The 17,372-nt window shown below is 37.7% G+C and overlaps 1 protein-coding gene across 1 annotated transcript in view; it reads right to left on the bottom strand.

The window, feature by feature from the left end:
- TMF1 (TATA element modulatory factor 1) overlaps nucleotides 1-17,372 on the bottom strand; it is a 37,367-nt gene that overhangs the window by 7,268 nt on the left and 12,727 nt on the right. The window contains exons 5-13 of the mRNA XM_006160353.3: nucleotides 17,210-17,315; nucleotides 11,642-11,784; nucleotides 10,749-10,915; nucleotides 9,810-9,966; nucleotides 6,195-6,287; nucleotides 5,057-5,213; nucleotides 1,817-2,009; nucleotides 596-665; nucleotides 286-378 (exon numbers count right to left, since the gene is read on the bottom strand). Coding sequence (XP_006160415.1) covers nucleotides 286-378; nucleotides 596-665; nucleotides 1,817-2,009; nucleotides 5,057-5,213; nucleotides 6,195-6,287; nucleotides 9,810-9,966; nucleotides 10,749-10,915; nucleotides 11,642-11,784; nucleotides 17,210-17,315 — 1,179 coding nt within the window. The remainder of the gene's footprint in view (nucleotides 1-285; nucleotides 379-595; nucleotides 666-1,816; nucleotides 2,010-5,056; nucleotides 5,214-6,194; nucleotides 6,288-9,809; nucleotides 9,967-10,748; nucleotides 10,916-11,641; nucleotides 11,785-17,209; nucleotides 17,316-17,372) is intronic.

Genomic DNA, 17,372 nt, shown 5'->3' with positions numbered 1-17,372 from the left:
AATGCCTGCTGGGTGTGTGTGCTATATATGCTCAAAATCCTGAGAGGAGACTGGAGAAGGCATTGCAGTGTGGCCATCCCCCCACAGGGGGTGATTTCTTGCTTTCTGTCTCTCTGTCTCTCCAGCAAATGCATATGTCCTATAGCAAAAATCTCTCTTAAGAAAAAAAAAGTACTCATAAAAGATAACTAAAACTACAACACAAAACAATCAGTGATTAATCACAATGGCTACTGAATGGTTATACCCAAAACAAACAAACAAAATCAATTCAAAATTCAATACCTTTTCTTTTATTGCTTCTTGAGTAAAAATGGCTTTCTTTCTTTCTTGTTCAACTTTCATTTTTTCCATTTCTAACTGACTATTCAACAGAGTCTAAGGGAGAGAGAGATAATTAGATCATTTCTCTGATACTAATTCATGCATCACAATGAAGTCAATCTCACAGTTAGGGGAATAAAGCTTAAATTATTATTTGCTTTACTAGTAGCAGTATTATCTGCACCATCTTGTCATCTCGTTAGTTTACCACTGTCCCCAGCCATTCTCTAATGTGAGCTCGAACTAGAGTGAACATTAGTTAGACAAATACCTTTTCTTTCCTTGTCTCTTCAAGTGTTCTTACGTATTCATCTTTTAGGTTTTCTAATTCAACCTGGTACCTTAAACCAGAGGAAATTAAACAAGATAATTTTTACTACCACCATTCTATAATATGCTCAGGTTCTGCAATAACTTGCTAGGGGGTTCTATGAAAATGTATATAAAACTCAGCTAGTTTACTTTATAAATCATTTCCAATCAACTTTTCTTTTTTTTGGAGAGGTTTTCACTATAGGGCATGTGCACTCGCCAAGCAGACAGAGAGAGACAGAGAGACAGAAAGCAAGAAATCACCCCCCCAGGGGGGATGGTCACACCACAATCCCTTCTCCTCCATTCTCCTCTCGGGATCTTGGGCACACACGCACACGCGCCCGGCATGAGTTTTAAGCCACCGGGTCCGGGACGTGAACCGCAGTCAACTACATGGGAGTCCAGCGACATAGCCATAACGCTAACTGCTGGTCCCTCAACTATTTTTTTTTTAAAGTAAAAAATTTCCAGGAAGGGAACCAGCAGTTAGTGTAATGGCTATGTCGCTGGACTCCCATGTAGTCGACCGTGGTTCACGTCCCGGACCCGGTGGCTTAAAACTCAAGCCAGGCGCGTGTGCGTGTGTGCCCAAGATCCCGAGAGGAGAATGGAGGAGAATGGAGAATTGTGGCGTGGCCATTCCCCCGGGGGGGGATTTCTCATTTTCTGTCTTTATGTCTCTCTCTGTCTGGCGAGCGCACACACCCTATAGCGAAAACCTCTCCAAAAAAAAAAAAATTTTTCCAGGAAGAACTCAGAAGGTAAAAACACACTAATCACAGCCTTAATATAATTACAGGGATATGGATTCCACAGTTAGTTTTCAAAGAACTAAGATGGTTATTTAGAAAGACTGAAATGCTACTAAAACCCCTGTATCATAAAAAGAACTCTAGTAAGTGGTCTCCAAACCATTTTGTGGCATTACGAGCCCCTAGGAAAAAATGCAAATATATATAGAACATGTCACAGTTTCAAGAACCTAGGTCAGGCCCAGTGAATATCAGTATTAAGTTGCCACAATATCTGATTACTAATGGTGATAGCCTTAATCATTGCAACTATTTACTTTTAGTTTTGAGCATTATGAAGCTAAAAGCCACTAATACACCTTTAAAAGTGCTTTAAAATGTCAGGAAACTACCAAGAATACCACTCAAAAAAACACCATGCTCACCTATTATTTTCATCTTCCAGTTTTCTTAGCTTATTTTTCTCTGATTCTAGCTGGGCCTGAAATCTACTATTTTCTTGTCTTAAGAGAGAATTCTGTGACTCCACAGAAGACATCTGGATCTTGTTGGCAAGGAGTTCTTCTGTAGCCGCACGTTCTCTTTCCACTGCTGCTGCCAACAAGGTCTGGGATTCACCTGATCACAGGACGGAAAGAAAAATCACATATACACAGATCTGAGACGCGAAGATCCCAAGTTGATTCTTACTTCACACTTTCAAGGACTCAAATAGCCACCTAAAACTGGTAAGTACTCATTGCCTAAGGCAGGACTACCTAATCTTACCTTATACCTACTTCATCATTCCTTTCCCCAAATATATGAAACTAAAGCCTTGTATTAAAAGAGTAGTGAGTTGATAAACAGTCCTGGGTCAACTGGACAACCATAGGCCAAATAAAACAAAAGAAAAAGAGGCTCAACCTAAAAGTTACAATCAGATACAAAAATTCACTCAAAATGGATTCTTAAGTGCAAAATGTAAGACTATCAAACTTTTAGAAAAAACAAAAAGGAGAAATATTCAGGATCTAAGGCTATGCAAAGAGTACTTAGATTTGACACCAAAAGCATGATCTATAGAAAGAAAAACCAAAAAAATGGACTCTTTCAAAATTTTAAACTTTTGTTCTATGCAAAGAGGATAAAAGAACAAGTTATAAACAGACAAAAATGCAAGGATCTAGAACTTATAAAGAACTCTCAAAACACAACAGTGAAAATAAAAACAATTCAGTTAGAAAATATGAAAAAGACACAGATATTTCACTGGAGAGGATGAACAAATGGAAAATAAGCACATAAAATTATGTCTGCCATCATTAACCATTAGAGAAATGCAAATTATAATCATAATGAGATTTATTTACACATCTGTCTGAACAACTACAACAAAAAACAGAAACAAAATGCTAAGAAGGATGTAAAGAAACAAGATTACTGGGGCCAGCAGGTGGCGTGGTAGTTAAGGGCACTGGACTCCCATACAGCAGACTACGGTTTGGGTCCCAGACCTAGTGGCTTGCTTTCTCACTGGATTACTCTCATACATTCTTGCAAACAGTTTTGGATTTTCTTAAAAATTAAAAAGCTGAACATGTAACTGCCATAAAATCCAGCAACTGCACACTTCAGCATTTATCCAGAGAAATAAAAGCTTATATTCCCATTTAATGTTCATAGCAGCTTTATCTGTAATAGCCAAAATTTGGAACAAGCCCAGATATCTTTTATCAGGTGACTGGTTAAACAAATTGGTAAACATGTTCCACGGAATAACACTCAGCAATAAAAAAAATTAAACTACTGATACAAACATCAACTTGTACTAACCTCTGTGGAATTATGCTTAATGAACACTCCACTACCAAAATGCCACATGTAGAACTATTTTATTTATATAACATTTTTGAAATGACAAAATTTTAGAAGAGGAGGACAGACTGGGGTTAGCCAGGGACTTGGGAAAGAAAAGGGGATTCTTGAGAAGGTGGTAAGTATGTTTATAAAAGGGCAACATGAGGGATCTCTGGTTTGGGAAGTGTTCAACACTATCTACGATGATGAACACATGAACCTACACAAGCTGCAAACTGTATAGAATTTAATATACACATACACAAGTGAGTGCCAATAAAATGGGAAACTGAATAAAATAGATATATTCTATCAATGTCAATACCCTGGCTGACATTGATTTTTGCTAAATTTCAACATTTGGGGAAATCAGACAAAGTGTGCTAGGCACCTTTCTATATTATATCTTACAGGTTGGTATGTGAGTCTACACTTCTCTCAATAAAAAGTTTCAACTAAAAAAGAGCAGGGAATAAGAGTCTGATATATAACTAGGGTAAAAATGTGTTTTTTTTCTCCCCTGAAGTAGAGGTAATCATGCCTCTGTTTTACATTTCACATTTGTTGCACACTGCATCAATGCTCCTTTCTAATTGCATTCCTTGATGTATCTGTCGTGTGGCTTTTACATTCTGCCACAATGCTACACATCCCCAAGGAAATACAGATTCCAGTCCAAAAACCGCAGAAGTATCAGGTACTAGCTTTCTGTTAATGCTAAATAAATAACCATTTCAAAAGGAATACATTTCAGATACATTTCATATAGTGTGTCTCAAAAAAGGTATTATCAACAAATAAAAACCTAAATTTCTATAAATTAAAATATATATGAAGATTCATCCAGCTCACTGATTTTTTTCTTAAGCAGATGAATCTTTTTCCAGATAAACTCTTAGATGGAACTCCAATAAAAAAGGAGATAAGATAAAGGAGGCTTACTTTCACTAAAGCACCCTGGAGGAGACCAGAACCTTATTTACCAAACTTCTCTCTCGCCATGATAGTAGCCTCGAAGACACCGAGAATCCACAAATACTATGTGGAGCTACCAGTTCTTTCCTCTTGATTCACTAACAGCAGCCCAGAGAGAATCTAGAGCAAGGTAAGTGACTCGCTCAACTACCTGGCTGGACGATCCAAAGCAAAACAAAATACTCAGTCCATGTCACACTCGTGTCTGCTTTTATCACTAAGCATCTCTCTCAAATTACAGTTAGTTTTAGGTGTGGAAGGCATACATTAACTTTTCATGAATTTGCTAGCTTCTGGGCTATCTAGAATATACATGTACTACCTGTCTGTGTTTGCACAGAAACAACTTGGAACGATACTGTTCTATTTACAGCACTGAAGGACAACTTGGGGCTTCTCTGTAAAGAAGAATACGGAACCTCAGACTCCTTAGTATTTCTTCTGGGGTTTGATCTTGAGTCCTTAGACCTTTCTCTGCACTTACATTTCTACCACTGTCTAGAATTATACCTAGTCCTCTACCTCCTACACTACTGCAGGCAAGTTACAGAGGGGTCAGATTTAGCAAAGGACAAAGAAAAAAACTTGAGTGTAGTAGTTTGTGAAAATGAATGAAAGAAAACACATAAGTATTTTGGTGAGTATATGACACATTGTGTAAGGGAAAAAAATAATTTGAAAGAGTCACAGCTAAAGTGTTATAAATATGGAAAGGAGGATAGGTAAAAATCTATATATACACAGAGAATAAAACTATCAGAACTAGTGAATTCCAATTTCATACTATTTTCCTAATTCTACAAACAAGATGGAAGGGCTTTTGAACTGAGTATAGAAGCTCAAGTAGTTACCAAGCCTATCAGAAAGATTCTTCTCTAGCTTCTCCCACGACGATGTCTGGGACCCTAGAGTTGCTTGTAAATTTTCTATTTGTCGAAGTAATGGTCTCGTTGTTGATGAAACACTTTGACTCAGTTCTTGGTTTCGATTCTCTGCTTCTTGGAGTCTCTGAATCACAAAATTTTTAAGTCATTACCACTGACAGCAGCACAACACATATATTAGCAAGCCTAATCTTTACGGGAGATTTCTAGAAAAATTACTTTGCCAACAGAGAATTATATGCTTTTTCACAAAATTATTTTTCTGTTTAATCCTTCAAACAGAGCTAAACTAAATACTGAATAATAACCTCTCTAAATAAATGCTTCTTTACAAACCATTTCTAAGATAATCTTTGAAAACTTAAAAGGCAAAAAAAAAAAAAGAGTTCATCCTAAGCCCTAGTTAGTTGTCTCCTCGTCCAAATAATTTTAAGAATTTATAAAACCAGAATGATCACTGTTAAGTATTATTTCCTCTCCCCTTTCCTGGGCATAGTTACTGACTGAAAATTAATAGACTAGTGGCATAAAAACTAGGCACTAATTATTTGCCCCAATGTAACCAAAGACTGGTAATCATTGATAAACCCACTAGTACTACCACAAATAAAAAACTATACTAAATATATAATAAATCTATCATAAGATTATTTCATATAAAATAAAGAATATTCCTGTATATATTTTATATACCCACTCTGACTTTATTCACATAAGCCATAAAAATACAGTAAATGGTAGGAGTGGTAGCAATCTTTTCAATTCCATGAACATTATCCATTGGGTCTTCTGTCTTTTTAGGTTTTTACCATAGGGCACGTGCATTTGCCAGAGGTGGGGGGAGTGAGAAATTATCTTCAAAAGGGGATGGCCACACTGCAATCCCTTCTCCTCCAATCTCCTCTCGAAATTTTGGATGCACACACACACAATTGGCAGAATTTTCAAGCCCCTAGGTCCAAGACTTGAACCAAGGTCAGCCATGTGGAAATGAATCGTCTCAACCATCACGCCACTGCTACTGCTGGCCCCCTACTGAGTCATTCACTATGTCTAGGAAAGCACATACTCCTTGGACTTGCATTTAGGAAAATGATGACAGTACCTGCTGAAGTTCACTGATCTCGTGGCGTAAATAATCTTCTTTTCTGGCTGCTGCTTGTTCTGCACGTTGCAGTGCCAACCTAAGATCTCCCACCTTTATGAGAAATAACATACTGTCACAAACAATGTCAAAGTATACTGAAACTTCCTGCTAACTACATATTTTGCATCGTGTTGATTCACTGCTCATGCATCCTTTCTATCCAATGAGCTTTTATATATGTTCATTGCAAATCTCATTCATCAAGCAATTCCAAAACCATGTATATTCAATACCTACTTAGGAAAACACTCTACTAGGCAAAGGGGAGCATATAAAATTAAGAAAGCACAGCCACAGCCACGCAATACTGAAGGAGATATAATACTCCCATAAACATTTGCCATAATGCACAATGTAACAAAACCTCTATGAGCTATAAAAGCTAGGACTTGGGGGCTAGTAGGTGGCAAAGTGATTAAAGTGTTGGACTCTCATATGGCCAATTATGGTTAGAGTTCCAGACCCAGTAGCTTGAAAAATCACACAAAGTATGTGTGCATCCGTACCCAAAATCCCAAAAGGAGAATGAAGGAGACGGGACTGCAGGTGGAAACCCCCCCAGGGGGTGGTTTCTCACTTTCCTTCTCCCTATTTGTCTCTGGCACTCTATGACAAAAATGAAAAAACAAAACAAAACAAAAAATAAAAACAACTAGATGCTTTATTCACATAAAGCTGTACACATTATAACTCCCACAGTCTTTTTGGAAAATGTAATGACAATATGATTAAACAATCATTACACTTCTCTCACATCCTTTTACTTGGCCCTGTCAGTACTGGGAATTTATTCTATGGAAACAGGTATATAACCATACAGAGATGTTCCTACAAAGTTAGCTAGGCTAGCAAAAGCAAAATATAAGTGGAAATATTCTAAATACCTATCAGCAGTAATCTATAATTGCAATTGTTCACCTAAATGAATATAACTATTAAAAATTATGACTGCATAAAGCATGCAAAAAATGTGATTTAATCTTAAATGAAACAATAATAAGTAATATTTATGATATCAAGTGTTAAAAATATGTATGTAAAAATCAGGACAAGGATTAATACACAAAATTGATAGTTCTTTTAAAAGGTGATCATTTTATGAATGGTAGCCCCAAACACTCTACACTTCCCATTCCCTCAACTTTTATTATTGTTCTAATGTATTTTTAATTTAAAATATTAATATTCTATTATCCACATAATAGCAGAAGCATAAGGGATATAATAGTAAAATATTAATAACCTAAACATATGGCTGAAAATGTTTAGCTTAAAAAAACTATAAAAAGAAATGATAAAAAAAAGCTATGGTAGATCACTACACAGTGATCACTGGGATATTTTACAAATAGAGCAAATTGTTAAACTGTATAGTAAACTTTAAAAAAAAATTCTATTTATTCTTCCATGAAAGAGATCCTTCACAGTCTAAGCAAGCCACGATACCCACAGGGCTTCCAGCCAGCCAGTCTCATAAGCATGCAAACTTGTGCCTGGCATGTCAAAGGTCAACCTGGGACCCAAACTGCAACATCCCATGTAGCTGCAGCCCTAAAGAGAAGCACCATATCGCCTGTGCCATTGCAGCTGAACCAGTAAATATCTTCTATGTAAAGAGGATGAGGGATACAAAATAAATATGCATATAAGTGAATGTGTATGTACAATAAAATATGTGTACAGATAAAAAAGCTATTACAAAGCTCTTGCTTTAAATCATGTAATGCTTTTCATATTCAAAAATGTAAAATTAAAGCAAAAGTGCATTATCACTGATGAGGAAAGGAGTTTTTTTCAACAAAAGGTGCTAGGACAACTGGACATCCACATATAAAAAAACCTAAATGTGAGAGATAAGATTAAAAATCTCTTAGAAACAAACTGATGAAAATCTGCATGACTTTGGATTAAACAAGAGTTTCTTAAATATAACACCAAATGCAAGAATGACAAAAGAAAAAAAAAAAAAAACAGGTAAGATGGACTTCATCAAAATTAAAAACACTTTTACATCCAAAGATAATATTAAGAAAATGCAAAACCACCCACAGAAAGAGAGAAAATATTTACAAATTCTACATTTGACCAGGGTCTCATATATATAATAAAGAATACCAACAGACCATATTGAAGCCATAGGGAGAATTTAAAATACAAGTTCATACAAAAATTTGTATATCAATATTTATAGTGGCATTATTTATGTATTTTAAATTATTTATTTAATTTTATTTATTTTTTAAAGAGGTTTTTGCCTTAGGGTATACACATTTCCTGGAGAGAGACAGAGATGGTGAGAGGAAAAGTAAGAAATCACACCCCTAGGGGGATGGCCACACTTCAATCCCTTCTCCTCTGTTCTCCTCCTAGGATCTTGGGATGCATGCACACATGCCTGGCATGATTTTAAGCCACCAGGTCCTGCACTCAAACTGTGGTCAGCCATGTGACGTAACTGCTATGCCATCTGCTGGCCCCTATTATTATTTTTAATTTGCTACAGGGTACATGCTGTCATCAGAGACCGAGAGAGAAGGAGGGAGAGGGAAACTAAGAAAGCAAGCCACCAGGTAGGTCTAGGACTCAAACCATGGTCAGTCATGTGGGCATTCAGCACCTTTAAGGGCCACACCACCTGCTGGCCCTGTAGCATTATTTATAATAGCCAAAGGGTATAAGCAACTCAAATGTTCATTAACTGATAGTTTGATAACACAAAGTCAGCTAAATTTTGTTTTTTTCTTCTTTCATCTGAGGTTCATTAACTCCCACAGATGTTATGAATGAGTTAAGAAGTTAGACAGATTCTCTTGAAATTATAAATACTTAATGTACACATGTGTGCCTTTCTGATAAGAGGATCTCTACCTTTCATAATGTTCTTAAGCAGATTTGAAACTCACAAAAAAAAAAGACTAAGCAATGCTAGTGTAACATAAGCATCACTTTAAAAACACACACTATTACATACAATTAGCACAATCCTAATACTCTGAAAAATGGCCAACAGAAATTTAACACATGTCCACTGAATAAAGTTTGATTAAAATTAGCTAATGATTATTTTTCCTTTTTTTTTTTTTTTTGCCACAGGGTGCATGCGCTCATCTGAGGGGAGACATTTAGAGAGAGGGAAAGGGGCCGGCAGGTGGCGTGGTGGTTAAGGGCGCTGGACTCCCACATGGCTAACTGTGGTTCAAGTCTCAGATTTGGTGGTTTACTTTCTTACTTTCTCTCTCTCTCTCTCTTTCTCTCATTCTATCCCTCTCTGGTTAAATTAAAATAAATCAAGCCAAATAAAATAATTCTTAAAAAAAAGAGAGAAGGAAGGTGAGAAAGCACACCTACTGCAGAATGGTCATGCCACAATCCCATCTCCATTTCTCCCTCCTTTCAGATTTTGAGCATCCACACACATGCACCTGGCGTTTTTCAAGCTAACACATCGAGACTAGAAATGCACAGTTGGCAATGTGGGATCCAGTCACTTTGACCACCATGTCACTGGTTAGTCTGCTAATGAATTATTTAATTAGCAGAAGCATAAACAAGTGTTTAGAAGTCACTGCTTACTTGAATCGCTAATGTCTCTTGCTGCTGACGAGCTTCTTCTTGGGCCTTCTCCAGTGCTGCAGAAAGTTCTTCTTTAGCTTTCATTTCACGACTCAGAGCAGCTTCCTGTGCCTCACTATCCTTTGCAGCATTGGCTTTGTGAAGATCAGTAAGTTCTCTTAAAAAAGTTAGATTGGTAACTTTTATTTAAAATAATGTACAGTTGACTACATAAACAAGTTAATGAAATTTCCAGAGAAATCCACAGAATGAGAACTTACACAAAGTAAACACCGGCTATAACAAGGACTATTGAACACTCTTTGATCCATAAAAAGGTCAAATATAGATAAGCTCATACATTTTTTTTTTTTGAGAGATTTTTTGCTATAGGGCACATGCACTCACTGGAGAGACAAACAGACAGAGAATAAGAAAGGAAGGGGATGACCATGCCACAATCCCTTCTCCTCCATTATTATACCTAGAATGAGTTTCAAGTTGCTGGGTCCGGGACTCTAACCGTGGTCAGCCATGTGGGAGTCCAGCACCTTAATCACTATGCCACCTACTGGCCCCTAGATAAGTTTATAAATGCTGCAGTAATCAAACAGGAAAAGTATTCTTTCAGGCCCAGCCATGGTAGCTTGTGGTGGGAGGTGCTATTATTAGGCAGAGGGAGCTTTGTGCCTGTGAAAACCAGGCATGGTGATATACACCTGTAGTCTTGGCTCTTCGGAAGGCTGAAGCAGAAGGATCACGGGCTCCTGGCTAGCATGGGCAATACGGTGAAACACTCTCTGAAAGAACCAGGTGTAGTGACACATGCCTTAGTCCCAGCTACTGAGGAGGCTGTGGTGGGACATGGCAATTTATCTTAATAAAAAAAGGAAGTATTTCTCCAACATTTTACTCTGACAACTGACTTTACATGGGTTGGATATTTGTTCATTTTCTTACTTGTATGCACTATCCAGAGCAGCCTGAATACTCCGGTTCTTTTCTTCCAATTCATCCATGTCTACTTGAAGGCGACCAAGATCTTTCTCTTGGCGTTCTACCACAGAATTTAGTTTTTTAATATTTTCTCTGTGTTGTTTCTCAACCTCTTCTTTGCCATCAAGGACCTATGTTATGAAAAAGATGGAAGTATTTTTCAATAAATAACACCATGGTGAATAATTGTACTCTAGGAATCTCAAGTGTTTTAGTAATGAAGAAAAACCTTAATAGCCATCTAGCAAATTGTCTAAAAATTTCTTTTTTTTTTTAAAGAATTGTTTTGGGACCAGCAGTTAGCATAATGGCTATGTCGCTAGACTCCCATGTAGTCGACTGTGGTTAGAGTCCTGGACCCAGTGGCTTAAACTCACGTCAGGCGCATGTGCGTGCGTGCACAAGATTCCGAGAGGAGAATGGAGGAGAAGGGATTGGGACGTGGCTCACCCCCCTGGTGTGTGTGGGGGGGTGATTTCTTGCTTTCTGTCTCTCTGTCTCTGTCTTTCTGGCAAGCGCACGCACCCTATAGCAAAAACCTCTCTAAAATAAGAAAAAAAAAAAAGCTCTATTTAACATTATTTATTTATTTATTTAACCAGAGAGGGACAGAGCATGCACGTGCTGAGAGAGAGAGAGAGAGAGAAAGTGAGAAAGCAAACCACTAGGTCCAGGACTCAAACTGCAGTCGGCCATGTGGAAGTCTGGCACCTTTAACCACCACGCCACCTGCTGGCCCCTGAAAAATTCTTCTTACATGATACACCCCATTACATCATTCCAAAAGTTCCATAAACCATGGCCAACTGTTTACAAAAGAATAATAATATATATATGTAAAGAATGATGTTACTCACCTGTTTTAAATGTTGCAATTCCTCTTCCAGCTCTTTAACTTTTTTGTTCAGCTTCGCAATAGTATTTTCATTTTCTTTGTCTTTAACTCTTAATTTCTTGATGATGTTAGAATTATGCAGCTGTTGTTTGGAAAGTTTTTCTCCTGAAAACAGTAAAAAAGCATAAATTCAAACACTAACAATCTCCTAAAAACTTAACAGAATGTTTTATCCACACTACATATTGGGTCGTTGGAAAAGTCATGATGCATTTTTTTCACAGAAAAATACATCATGACTTTCCTGATGACCTAATAGAATGTGATATAAAATGACAGAAATTTTTAAAATCACAATTCTGTAAACCCAATTACAACTCATTTGGAAACAAATGATCAATGAATGCAAAGATCATCAGGTGAAAAAACAATTGGGGAGCAGCAAATTGACAATCTTTTTAAATTTTTTTTAAAGTTTTCACCATTTTGGGCATGCATGCACACACATGTGGCCAGTGTGATTTTCAAGCCACAGGGTTTGGTATTTGAACCATGGTCGGCCATGTGGGAGACTAGCACCTTAACCACCATGCCACCTACTGGCCTCAGCATATTGACAGTCTTAAAGAACTGCTCTTCAGAACCAGCAAGGTATAATGGTTATGTTGCTGGACACCCACCTAGTCACCCACAGTTTGAGTCCCGGACCCAGCAGCTTAAAATTCACACCGGGTGCATGTGTCTGTGCCCAAGATTCTGAGAGGAAATGGAGGAGAAGGGATTGCGTTGTGGCCATCCCCCCTGTGGGGGGTTGTGATTTCTTGCTTTCGGTCTCTCTCAGTCTATTTGGCAAGCACACATACCCTATAGCAGAAATCTCTCTCTCTCTTAAAAAAAGAACTGCTCCCACATATTAATTACAAAGGAGAAAATGTGCTTTTCCGATGAAAAATCTGGCAGTGACCACCTTAAACAAGCATTCAGTTTCATCAACACCAACTACGCTATAGCCTAAAGTTTGTCTAATGAAGTGATGTAGTGGTGGATGTGCGATATCATTTATGAGAATTTAATAGGAATTTTATCTGAATGTAATCGTGATGAAAATGACAAATTTCTGAACATGGGATATTCTGTGGGACAACTGCTCTGAACCCTACAAAGCAGTAGTCAATGTCATAAGGAGTGAGAACTATTCTAGATGGGTGGAAGACTGAAAAGACATAACAGCCAATTGCAATGGACAAACTCTGACTGGATCCCAGGACAGAACAAATGACCAACTCTAAAGGACATTTTGGAGATAACTGAAATAAACAATACACTATATGTTGGATTACACCTATAAATTAGTAGTGATTTTCAGAGGTATAATTATGATAATGTATTTGTCTCTCCCTTAAGAGACACATATTGAGGAACTTATGAGTAGAATGTCACAGTGTCTGTAACCTGTCTTCAAATGGTTTGGCCCAACAGCAGTATATGTGTGCAGAAAGACATGGAAGAAATGTGGCAAAATGTCAACACTTGAATCTAGGTAATGAAGTAATTGATATTCTTTGTAAGGTGCTTTTAGCTTTGACTTTTTCAGCTCTTTAGGTATAGGTTTTAAAAATCATGGTGGGGAAAGAGGACAGATGGTGGTGCAGCAGTGAAACACATGCTCTGGGAGGCAATCCCACATGGGAAAGCTCCCATTCAAATCTGAAGACCTCTCTGAGTATACTAGGCACATGCATGCCTGTGATCTGGCACTGACAGAAAGCTAGGGGGTGGGCTGTGGCACCAAGACCCTGTTAGAAAGTGGGGTCTCTCTTGCTTATGGAAGTGATAAAAAAAACTTCAAATAGGGTCAGAAAGTGGTGTGGTGGTTAAAGTGCTAAATTCCACGTGGCTAACTCCGTAGTTCAAGTCCCAGACCCAGTGGCTTGAAAATTATGTTGAGTACATGTGCACACATGCCCAAAAGCCTAAGAGGAGAATGGAGGTGAAGGGACTGCAGCATAGCCATTCCTCCCATGGCATGATTACCACTTTCTCTTTCTCTGTCTCACTCTGGTGAGCTCACATGCTCTACGGCAAAAACCTAAAACAAAACAAAACCTTCCTAGGGCCAGCAGGTAAAGGTAAGGTGGCTGGATCCCATCTGGCTGACTACATGGTTCAAGTCCTGGACTCAGTGGCAAGAAAATCACATTGGGCATGTGTGCATGCTCAAAGCACAGAAATGAGAATGGAGAAGGGGTTATGGTGTGGTCATCTTCCCTGGGGGGTGATTTCTCACTTTTTCTCTCTCTTTCTCTCGTTCTTGTGAGTGTACGTGCTCTACAGCAAACTAAAAACAAACAAAAATAAATAATAAAAAAAGTATTTCTTGGGACCAGCAGTTGGTGTAATGGCTATGTCACTGGGCTCCCATGTAGTCAACCATGGTTTGAGTACCAGACGTGGTGGCCTAAACTCACTCTGGGCATGTGTATGTGCGTGTCCAAGATCCCAAGAAGAGAATGGAGGAGAAGGGATTGCGGCATGGCCATCCCTCCTGGGGGGTGATTTCTTGCTTTCTCTTTCTCTGTCTCTCTTTCTGGAGAGTGCACATGCCCTTTAGCAAAAGTCCCTCCCCCCAAAAAAATTTTCTAAGCGATATGAAAACCACATGTAAATACTCCTGTGTGAAATCATTCTATCTCTTTTATAAAGAGGTTAAGCAAAAGAATATCTTATCCCACCCTCTTGACAAAATTATTAAATTCCAATGTCATTTGATAATAATATCTTCAATAATTTTTAAAAATTACAATATCATATATTTACTCTTCCCTTTAATATTATAACATAAGGCAGTTAATAACTTCAAGATGTAAGATATCTTGAGATGATTAATGATTATGTGTTTTATCAACTTTTCCTTCATTCTTTTATTTTAGTGCTTAATATTATTTTATATAATTCTGTGTACCTATATTTTCCTCTCACTAAACTAAACTCGTAAAGGACAAGGAGCATGTCACATTGAGCATTGTATCAAACAGAGTATCTGACATACTAACTTTTCAATAAATATTGGCTCAATAACTGAAAAGCTGGGTAAAGCTATTTTCAAATGAACTGCTTCCTACTGTACTCAAGTTATTCATTTTCCCTAGAAATTCACTTAAGCTCAGTGATTTAAGTGGAGAAATGTTCATTCCAACACTAACATTAAATTTTAGAAATAAATGTAAATATTAAGAAAACAATAAAAAAAAGTTATGGTATACCCATATAATGGACTTTCATATGGCCACAAGCAATGATGAGCAAAATTTTTAATGGCACAGGTTGATGTAAAAGGAAGACTGCAGGACTGGCAGATGGCCTAACAGTTACATCACTGGACTCCCACATAGTTGACAGCAGTTTGAGTCCTGGACCTGGTGACTTAAACTCACACCAGGCACATGTGCATGCATGCCCAAATTCCCAAGAGGAGACTGGAAGAAAAGAGACTGTAGCATGACCAATCCCCCTGGGGGGTGATTTCTTGCTTTCTGTCTCTCTGTATCTCTAGTGAGCACATGCATCCTATAGCAAAAGTATTTCAAAATTAAAAAAGGGAAGATTGCAAAATAAATACATGATCTTACCTACATTTTAAAATACTTAAAAAGAGAATTAAAACATCCAGCAGGTAACATGGAGGTTAGGAAGGCTGGATCCTATATGGCTGACTGTGCAGTTCAAGTCCCAGACATGGCAGCTTGGAAAACACGCCGGGTGAAAACATGCCCAAAATCCCAAGAGAAGACTGGAATAGAAAGGATTGTGGCATGGCCAATCCACAGGGTAATTTCTTACTTTCTATTTCTCTCTCTCTCTTTCCTGTGAATGCAAAAAATTTAAAAAGAATGGAAGTAATAAATAGTTCCTTATAATACTGTATTATTGGGTCACTGCAAAAGTCATGAAACATTTTTGTACAGAAAAACATGTCATAACTTTTCAGATGACACAATATAGTCTATTTCACTCTTTCTTCATATTATTTTCTGCAAGCATCTTTTCTCTTTTACTCTTTTAGTTGAAAGAAGACAAATGCATGTACTAGAGACAGAGACAGAGAGGGAAAAGAAGAAAGCACCCCCCCAATGGACTGTGGTCATACCACAATCCATCTCCTTTACTTCTCCATCCCATTGGAATTTTGGGCACACATGCACATGTACCTAGCATGTCATCAGGGCCAGGAGTCAAACTGCTCAGTCGCCCATGTGTGATCCAGCTTTCTTGACCACTAGGCCACAGGGCTGACCTGCAAGTATCATTCTCTTTTTTTTTTTTTAAGATGTATTTAATTTTATGTATTAATTTGCAATAGGGTGTGCATGCTCACCAGACAGAAACAGAGAGAGAGAGATAAAAAGTGAGAAAACCAACCACCAGGTCCTGGACTCAAACCATAGTTGGCCATGTGGAAGTCCAGCACTTTAACTACCTCACCACCGACTGACCCCAAACTAAGTATTAGTCTTATAAATAGAAAAATTCTGAGGGGAAAAAAAAAAGGAGAAGTTCACTTGACCACCATTTCCAAAATCTTCTCATTCCCAGAATATCATAAAGAAGTTAATTCAGTGTCTAATTATAAAGATTTATCTTAGGATATGGACATTCAATTCCTATAACCCTAGTAATTATAAATCTTTTCAGCTACTAAAGTACTTAACAATTTAAAAATTAGTAAGTGAACACAATAAAAAATTCACTATCGGGACCAGTAGTTGGCATAATAGCTATGTCGCTGGACTCCTACGTGGTTGACCATGGTTCAAGTCTTGGACCTGGTGGCTTAAACTCACGCCAGGCACATGAGCGTGCATGCCCAAGATCTCAAGAGGAGAATGGAGAAGAAGGGACTGCAGCATGGCCATCCCCTCTGAAGGGTGATTTCTCGCTTTCTCTCTGTCTCTATCTTTTTGGTGAGTGCATGTGCCCTTTAGCAAAAACCTCTCCAAAAAAAAAAAAATTTCACTATCAAATGTCAAAATAATATAATACTATACAGTACCCAAACTAGGGATTAAGATATAAATCTATATAGATCTCAGAATTTCAAAGCTCAAATATCTCAGTTTAAATGAGCTTGGGCTAGACCATGGCATAGTGGTTAAGACAGCATGGCTCGAGTCCCAGGGCCAGTGGCTTGAGAAACACACTGGCTGCATGTGTATGTATGCCCAAAATCAAAAAAGGGAGAAATGGAGAAGGGATTACAACATGACCATTCTCCATGGGGGATATTTTCTCACTTTCCATTTCTCTTTCTCCATAAAGCTTTCTCAGGGCAGCACAAATCTCTGCCTTTTAGGGAGTTAATTATTATTATTTTTTTACAAACCTCCCTAGAAACAAAAAGCTATATACATATATAGTTGTTTCAGTACACCTTCTCCCCTCCCTATTCTTTGAAAAACTGTCACTTAACATTTCTGTGGTTTAATCCAGACTGTCCTTGCTTTCAATATTTTATATTAGGATGCATCACTTTGTCATGTAGAAAATATTTTTTCTTACAATATTTTCATAATCCATTAAATACTTTACATACCTTCTTCCATTAGCCCTCTGATCTGCTCATCCTTCTCTTTCAAAAGGTCTGCAGTCTCACTACTATTTAATCTAGTGGCAAGTTCTTCTTTAATATTTTTTATTTCCTAATAAAAAAAAAAGTCTGTGAATATCATAGATAGGTCACTCTAGACATATTTTCA

This window comes from Tupaia chinensis, unplaced genomic scaffold (genome assembly GCF_000334495.1).
Source record: "Tupaia chinensis unplaced genomic scaffold, TupChi_1.0 Scaffold000682_1, whole genome shotgun sequence".
Classification (NCBI taxonomy): domain Eukaryota; kingdom Metazoa; phylum Chordata; class Mammalia; order Scandentia; family Tupaiidae; genus Tupaia; species Tupaia belangeri.
Note: the sequence above shows the minus strand (reverse complement) of the source record. Positions and strands in the feature narration are given on the sequence as shown.